Source organism: Melanerpes formicivorus, unplaced genomic scaffold (genome assembly GCF_026170545.1).
Source record: "Melanerpes formicivorus ecotype bairdi unplaced genomic scaffold, bMelFor1.0.p_v2 SCAF_53, whole genome shotgun sequence".
Lineage (NCBI taxonomy): Eukaryota > Metazoa > Chordata > Aves > Piciformes > Picidae > Melanerpes > Melanerpes formicivorus.
Window position 1 is genome coordinate 2,696,625 of NW_027142405.1, and position 9,101 is coordinate 2,705,725.

The 9,101-nt window shown below is 47.1% G+C and overlaps 1 protein-coding gene across 1 annotated transcript; it reads right to left on the reverse strand.

The window, feature by feature from the left end:
• Positions 1 to 4,427: 4,427 nt before the first annotated feature.
• NHLRC1 (NHL repeat containing E3 ubiquitin protein ligase 1) lies at positions 4,428 to 7,588 on the reverse strand. Its single transcript, XM_068160781.1, has one exon. It carries the CDS (start codon positions 7,544 to 7,546, stop codon positions 6,386 to 6,388), a length of 1,161 nt encoding a protein of 386 aa, XP_068016882.1. The 5' UTR covers positions 7,547 to 7,588; the 3' UTR covers positions 4,428 to 6,385.
• Between the last annotated feature and the right edge of the window lie 1,513 nt (positions 7,589 to 9,101).

Sequence of the window (9,101 nt, forward strand, 5' to 3'; positions counted from 1 at the left end):
CAATCTGGAGCCAAACCAGCTGACCTAATCTTGTCAAAGGGGTATTCCATGCCACATGACATCAGCTCAGATACAGGAACAAAATGAAAGAAGGAAGTGTGAGGATATTTGTCCATGGCGCCCGTCCTCCAAAGGAACTGCTACGTGTAGAACCTGGAAGTCACTGACCACTGTGTGCTGATGGGAAGTAGACAACAACATCTCTCTTTGCTTTTGCTTTCATGTGTGGTCCATTGCTTGTGCTTACCATTATTATTAAATTTCTTCTATCTTATACAGGCTTTTATTGTATTTTCCCCTGTCCATCTAAGAAGGGGAGTGATAGAGTGGCTTTGGTGAGCACTTGGCCCTCAGCCAGGGCCAAACCACCAGTTTGCCTCAAAGAGGCTAGGGCACCAGGTTAAAAAATATCTGTGTATCTCTTGGAAGGCAATGGTGAGAAAAATCATCTGCTCATCAAGAACCTCTCCAGTGTTAGACAGCTTTGAAGCTATCCAGGAGAATCAGATAGGTTATACTAAGGAAGCACTCTAGAGACAGTCTGTATGCTTATGCTGTGGTATCGAACAGAAGCATGTTATTAGTAGCACATTTAATTGTGATAATGGAAAGTGGAAACTGTGATGTGGAACAGAGGCATGGTCAATGCTGACTTTGATGGAGAAACACAGAACTGGCACTTGCCCCCAGACCAGTGTATCACCCATGGCAGTACATGGGGAAAAGAGAAGTGCTTCATTTGGGCCTTTGGTTTGATACATTTCAAGTTTCAAGATTACATGTTCTGTACATTTGGAATTGTAATGTGTAGGCAATTATAATAATTCCTCGTCACTTTCTGGAACACAAAGGGTTTGCTGAAGAGGAATCAAGCAGACACTACATGTTCTCAGTTCATCTCCAGCAGGGCTGAGCCAACCTTCTGCCCAGTGATGGCTGGGCACTGCATGCCTTATTTCAGGTCTGCCTGGCCTTTGCAGTCTGTGACCACAGGTGTGACATGCCAAATGTTGAATTAATTCAGCAGTTTCTAAGTCTGTACAAACCCATTTCAGACAGTAATCTCTGCTTTGTTTCCAGAGCTGCCTTTGTGCCTTCATGCTGTCTCCACAGCCCTCACATTAAGTTAAAGCAAGGTCAGGAGAAAGCTCCTTTGTTGCTGGGGGCTCTACGCTCCACCTGGAAGATCCTCTGTTCAGATGGATGCACTTTTGGACACAGATGGCCATACCAAGAGAGCCTGCTGCATCAGATGAGCTGGCAACTCAGGCAGTAATTGCTGGGGCTGGAAAGAGCCAATCAAGAAGTTGCATGACAGGCCTTACAAGAAGGTTACAAAAGGCAACCTCTTGTGAGTCATTTCCCACTAGACATTTTTAGAGTAGGACAGTGGATCCTGTACTGAAGCTTTGGGTGTACCTACAGGGGAACTGAGGGCAACGAGGGGAGAAAAGCTTGTTATCAGTAAATTTAAACTGTCTACACAAGGGCTACAGCAGGCACTTGCTGCTTTTTTAATGACCTGTTGCTTTTCCTGACATGCCTCAATGAAGGCTGAGGTTAGAACTCATTTGCAAAATCTGTGTATTTTTGCTTTAGTTCTGTTATCCTCCCGTGGAAGCAAGCTGCGACTCGCAGGTGACTTGTAAACCACAAGGATAGGCTTCTGAGCAGAGTCAGAAAGAAGACCCCAAACACTAAAATCAACGTAGGCAAATTCCTCTTGTTGCACCCCGTGCCCTGTTGCAACAGGCCCTGCTAAAATGGTTGGCCCCATCTTTATTATAGGCAGCCTTTAAGCACTGGAAGGCAGCAGTAAGGTCTACCCTGAGCCTGCACTGCCTGCTTTATTCCTTAACACTGTAAACATAGCCTGGGACATTTATATACAGCGACAGCAACCCGAGATCGATGTTTAAAAATAAACCAACAGGACTTGCAGTGTGTGTGCACAACAGACATACCAATCTCTAGCAGGGGCTGCATAGAGGACACTAGGGGAATACTGTCTGTTGTATTTGTTTGGTTTTAATCCAAATTGTTAGAGCATGAGGTGCAGAGGGTTGTTCAAAGTTTAGCTTAGGTTCTTTAAAACAAAACAAAACAGAAAGAAATGCAAGAGTAACTATCACTGAAGTCTGGAGAAGGCTCCAGGGAGATGCTATTGCAGCTCCTCAGTACTTAAATGGGACCTATAAGAAAGATGGGAACAGACTTTTTTTAGCAGGTTCTGTTGAAACAGGACAGGGGGTGATGGTTTTAAACTAAAAGGGCAAAGATTTAGACTAGATCTAAGGAAGAACATTTTTGCAATGAGGATGGTGAAACACTGGCACAAGTTGCCCAGAGAGGTGGTAGATGCCTCATCACTGGAAAAATTCCAGGTCAGGTTAGACGAGGCTCTGAGCAACCTGATCTAGTTGAAGATGTGTCTGCTGACTGCAGGAGGGGTGGACTAGATGACCTTTAAAGCTCCCTTCCAACCCAAGCCAATCTATGAAGCAATTAGACACAATCCCATGTTACTTTCTGTATGAAATGGCTCTTTTCCAAAGGTAAGCACACATATCGCCGTCACCATTTTGAGCACATCCGGTCACATGCCAACACCATCACCCACCTCTTCAGGTGTGGGCCCCTCACCCTTTGCCATCCCTGTCTCAAAACACAAGTTTTTGTTCTTCTGAAATCTGAGACTAAATTCCAACAGAGCAGCATGCGTTCTCTGAGCCTTTGGAAAGCAGATGGCATAAAGATATTGTCCTGAAGGTAACAGATACCTGCACTAGCTATGGGGAAAATGTGCATATATGTGTAAGAGACAAGAGTGAGCAAAAATGCCAAAGGCTTTTTAGTTTGTTACCTACATGTTGGTGGATCTGTCTCACATCCTCTCTTAAATTTCAGGTTTACTGCTGCATTTTCCACGTTCTCAGTTCCTTAACATGTTTCTCAATTTAGGCCTTGTAATGGATCAAGTTGAAGCAGTGTTCCCATCTGCCACTGAGTCCAGACTGGGACCTCCCCAGTGCCTACCCCCACAGCATTAGTGGTGACAGAGAAGTAATTACCATCACAGTATCACAGTATCACAGTATAACTTAGGTTGGAAAAGACCTCGAGGACCATCTAGTCCAACCTATCAACACAGACCCCATGACTAGACCATGGCACCAAGTGCCACGTCCAATCTCCTCTTGAACACCTCCAGGGACGATGACTCAACCACCTCCCTGGGCAACCCGTTCCAATGACGAATGACTCGCTCGGTGAAGAACTTCCTCCTCACCTCGAGTCTAAACCTCCCCTGGCGCAGCTTGAGACTGTGTCCCCTTGTTCTGGTGCTGGTTGCCTGGGAGAAGAGGCCAACCCCTTCCTGGCTACAACCACCTTTCAGAGGGGTTGGGTTCAATGTTGGATTTGTACATATTTGTATCTACTTCATTCTGTGGTTATTGTTTCATTAATGATATTTTCTTTTCCAATCCCTTATTCCCTTTCTTTTGCCTTCTGGAAGGGAAAGAAATTAACAGAGAGCATCTGTCTCTCATTTAGTGGCCAGCCAGGCCCTATCCTTTGACAGATATGAGTAGAATCAGCAACAATATGAGTTTTTGTAGATTCAAAAAAAGCACGAGTCAAATAGTTAAATTCAGCATTTCAGCTACTGGGAAGTAGCCCACGTGGCAGTAGGTGCTAGGAAACTTGCCCAACTGTGAGCTCAGTAGCAAACCCAAGCTCAGGGAGCTTGATTTGAGAAGATAAAAGCTCACAGCCTACAGTTCCGAGGAAGCACTACCATGATAAACTATTAATGAGTACAGAACCGGTGGTATTGCATGCTTTGTGAAACAGAGCAGCTCCCCAAAGGCACTGTTATCTGATTGGTTTTATATTCCTCAAAGATAAACGTTTCCTTGGAACCTAGAGATGAATATGTAATCCAGGGGAACTGTTTCACTAGTAAATTTCCTTCCTAACCCTTCAAGAGTGCTCCTGCTCAGGGCTGTACACCTATTGCATAATAGCCAAGGATTACTTCTGGTCCCACCAAAGGCTTTGCAGTGTAACCTGCCAGTAGAGAAGGCTAGAAAAGACCAAATATTTTCAATAGCAACAAATGACCCTACAAACACTTTATAGCAGGAACACTTTATAGCAGGATATCTCCAGTTAAAAAAAAAAAACACACCAACCAACAAAAAAAACCCAAACAAAATCACAGTATAACAGTATAACTAAGGTTGGAAGAGACCTCGAGGATCATGGAGTCCAACCTATCAACACAGACCCCATGACTAGACCATGGCACCAAGTGCCACGTCCAATCTCCTCTTGAACGCCTCCAGGGATGGTGACTCCACCACCTCCCTGGGCAGCACATTCCAATGACCAATGACTCTCTCAGTGAAGAACTTTCTCCTCACCTCGAGTCTAAACCTCCCCTGGCGCAGCTTGAGACTGTGTCCCCTTGTTCTGGTGCTGGTTGGCTGGGAGAAGAGACCAACCCCTTCCCAGCTACAACCACTTTTCAGGTAGTTGTAGAGGGCAATGAGGTCACCCCTGAGCCTCCTCTTCTCCAGGCTAAACAATCCCAGCTCCCTCAGCCTCTCCTCACAGGGCTTGTGCTCAAGGCCTCTCCCCAGCCTTGTTGCCCTTCTCTGGACACGTTCAAGTGTTTCGATGTCCTTCTTAAACTGAGGGGCCCAGAACTGGACACAGTATCCAAACCATCTGCAAGGCAACTGCAATGGAGAAACTGGCTTGTAACATCAAAACCCATGATACAAAGATTTGAGGAGCTGTCAGCAAATTATTCAACATAGGTGTAAGCAAATCACACTTTATTGGCAGGGCATTGTTGAATTAACCTTTACAAACACCTGCATTTAATAGATTTGGGGGGTTTATATAAATTTTTGCATAGGCTAGATTAATAAACTGTCTGAATTAGAGGGCTAAACTGCTCCAGTTTAAACTATATGCCCTACAGTCAGCCCAAAAGTGTGATGAAAGATTTACTGTTAGAAAGATTGCCTGAGAATTTAAAATTATGTTAATTCATGTTAATGGTTTCAGTGACTAAATAAATTACCTCAAAAGTCTGATGCCATTTTTACCTATTTGTATCTACTTCAAAGAGCATTTACATCTAACTTCCTCCTAATGCTGAACTGCTTAAGTAATCATTTTAGCAGCAGGTAAGTGCCTAAAAATGCAGCAGTGACTTCTAGTGGGGCTGTTAAAACCTTCTCCAAGTAAGTCAGATATACCTTAATTTCCACAATGCAATAAGGCCACAGAACTTCTGTCCACAGTGAAACTGTTTTCAGGGAAATAGAAACCAATCTAAATCTCCTGTGTGTTCACAATCGAAAGAAATCTCATTTGGAAGCTAGAAAAAGAAAATGAGGCTTACATCTCCCTTTCTCTATTGCTTCGCACCAACATTTCAGTTTTCAGTTGAATCTTGGGCTTCACTGTGAAACAGTACCATATTAACGACAAGATAGAGGCAGGCAGTATCAGAAACTCCCAAACACAGCTGTGTTAGCACCAAGGCCAACTCCATTTTATATATCCAGAAGTATTTGTGGTCTAAACACTATTTCAAGGGGCTTTTAGGGAAAGCTGCCCATGCTGGTGACCACACACCAAATTTATCTCTAGATAAAGGCACAGACTTGTGTATTCTACAGGAAGATCAAGTGCTACAGTACAACCCTAATAAAGCTGGAAATAAACTAGTAGAGAGAAGAGTGCTCCCAGAATTGTGTTTCCTTGGTATAGAGAAAATAGGCTTTGAGCATCAATCCACTTCACGCAACTCATCAGTGGCAGCTCCTCCATTGCAATGATCTTAGCTGGATTCAGGTGGTGTTGAACTGAAGTTTCCATTTCTGCTATCATTTTGTCAACCCAGTCTCCTTCCTCATGCAGGAATCCCAGAAACAGAAACCCTGTCCCTCTCATGAGTGTACCTGTGCTTAACAATAATGAAAACTACCTGCTGGAAACATAAACAAATGATGCATCACTTGCTCTCCCAGGCTCTGATCTTTGATTGTTCCGTTCCAATTGTCACTGTTACTACTTGTCAAAAAGTACCAAAACCATTTGGTTGTCAAGGTATGGAATACTGTTTAAATGCCAGATAATTAGTTTGATTGATTCACTGTTGACTACAGCCTGCAATGGCCAAGTTTTCTCCCCCAGAAAGGCAAGGGATTCCAACATAAGTTCTGCAGGAAGCATGCGTTGGTCAGAGATGACACTTCCACTTCAAGACCAGAAAATGCCTCCTCCCTACACACTTACTAACTTCAGAACTTTGCTTTATGGTCAAAAGCAGCGTGAACATGTAGCAGCATGCATCTAAACCCATTCAGGTGGAGCTATATATTTTTAGTGAATGATCCCCACTGTCTAAAACGATGAGGGAATTGTTTGCCATGTAAGTCAGTCCCATGGGATAAGAAAGCCCATGGCTAATTAGAGGGTTAAAGATGGGAAACTCCTCAGGTTTCCCTAAGCATATTATGGCCTGGCTACAGACATCTGTTACTATAATACGATCCTCCTTGTCAAATGCCACCGCTGTAGCATATATTCTGGAGGGGAAAACAAGGCTCAGACCAAAGTTATCCATTTGGCCAATGAGATCCATCTCTGCATTGAGTATCTTCACTCGGGTGCTGTTGTTGTCCAGTCCTTGAGCTTTCAGGTGCTCTATTACCACCACAACACCTGAGGTGTGGGAGACAGCAACCCCTCTTGGACTGATCAGCTGAGACCGGATCATCTGACACTTCTTTAATTTCCCCTTCTTGAAGTCAGCCGTCAAGCGGTAGAGAGCACCTGCCTCCGAGTCGGTCAGGATTACTTCACTCTCAGGGGTGGCATCCAAACCCCAGGGCAACGAGAAACCTTCCCGAACAGCCAGGACCCCCCTTCCCTCAAAATCAAAGGCCTTCACTGAGTGGTCTCCGCCATCGGTGACCACCACGTGCCCGTCCGACGTGATCGTCACACCGAGCGGGTACTTGATGTCATTGTCCGCACACCCCCGCTCCCCAAACCGCTGCAGACAGGATCCGCTGGTGCTCAAGACGTGGATCCTCTTCTTGCCGTCGTGCGCCACTGCCAGGCGCCCCGATCTCCGGCAGGCCGCCACCCCCGTGGGGTTGACCAGCGACCCCCAGCCCCCCAGGGTCTGCCGCAGCCCGAGGCCCGCGGGAGCCGGCCCGGCCGCCCTTCCGGCGCTCCTCCCCAAGGCGAAGGAGATGCTGCTGCACTCGGGGCCCAGGACCTCCAACAGCTGCAGCAGCGGCAGGCAGTCGCTGGTCTCGGAGGAGCCGCAGGCCCGCCGGCAGAAGGGGCACTCCAACCGCCGGCTCTCGGCGCCTCCCAGAGCCCACACGCAGCCCTGGCACAGGACGTGCCCGCAGGGCAGGTTCCGCGGCCTCCGCTGCCCGCCGGGGCCGTACCGCTCGAAGCACACCCGACATTCCAGCAGGCTCAGCTCCGCCTCGTCCTCCGATGCCATCCCCGCCGTGCTGAGGCGGCTGAGGCGAGGCGGCAGCGTAAGGATGAGCTGCGGCGAGGCGAAGTGAGGCGAGCTGAGGCGGACAGGGCGCCCTCTGTGGGCGAGCTGAGGCGGACTGACGCGGCCCGCGGGGCGGAGCGATGCTGCCGGTGGGCGGCTGCTGGTGGCTGATGCTGCAGCCACCGGCAGCATCGCTCCGCCCCGCGGGCCGCGCCAGTCCGCCCTTCTGAATCGCCCTGCCCCGTCGGCGGGCAACAAACCTTTAAAGTTCATCTAGTCCAACGCCCCCTGTGAAGTCAGCAGATGCACCTTCAACTAGATCAGGCTGCTAGGAGAGCGAAACCACCTGACCTGAAATGTTTCCCAGGGACGGGGCTTCTACAGTCTCTATGGGCAATGAATTGTTAGGGTTGGAAGAGATCTCAAGGATCATCTAGTTCCAACCCCTCCCGGCCATGGGCAGGGGACACCTCACATTAGATCAGGTTGCCCAGAGCCACATCCAGGCTGGCCTTAAAAACTTCCAGGGATGAGGCTTCCATCACCTCCCTCAGCAACCTGTTCCAATGTCTTACCACACTCATTGTAATAAAATTTCTTTCTTATATCTAGTCTGAATCCACCCTCTTTTAGTTTAAAATCATCAGCTGTTGTCCTGTCACTAAATTCCCTGATAAAGAGTCCCTCCTTACCTTTCTTGAAGGCCCCCTTTAAAGCCACAATAAGGTCTCCCCAGAGCCTTCTCTTCTCTGGGCTGAACAACCCCAACTCTCTCAGCCTGTCCTCATAGAGGAGATGCTTCAGCCCCTGGATGATCTTTGTGTCAGAGACACCTTACACATCCTAAAATGGCTCATCTGAGAAGTGCTGTCATTCTTCACAGGTTGTCACATACCTGGGAATCCTGTGCTGGACATCACTGAGCATGCAGCAGCCCCATGACTGGCACCTGGCCTTTTGCAGCTATTGCGTATCTGCAAGCCTCAGATAAACTTCAGCAGCTCTCACACTACAATTGGAAAAAAATTCTGGGTCAAGAGGAGAGAGATTTTTTAACCTGGTATAGCTACAGTATTGTCCAGAAATTAAAAGTATCATAAATTAGCAGCTCCCAGCTTGCACTGGTCCATGGGCCAGTTCTTTTGTCTACCCTGCTTTGAAGTACCAGTAGCTACAGGCAGTATTGAGAGTGCTGTAGCCTGGGGACTGCTGTGCCAAAACCATCAGACTCACTTGCAGCTTCAGGACTACAACATTCTAAAGGCTTTTATTTGCTTTTTTTGTTGTAATTGTACCTTTCCAGCATTTTCAAAAGAAGCTGCCGAGAGGAGTAGGTCAGGGTGAGAAAGGGTTTTGAGAGCCCCAGATTTTATAATACTTAAAAACTGCAGTAGTATCCATATGGGAGTGACAGAAGACCTGCAGTGGAAGATTTGGGTTCAGATAAACATGCAGCAGCTCTGTGGATTTTCTTTGAACACTCTAAGACTAAAAAAACCCTTTGCTGATGTGCCTCATCAAAGTTGCTCCTCGAGTGAGGGAGGGAACAGCACAC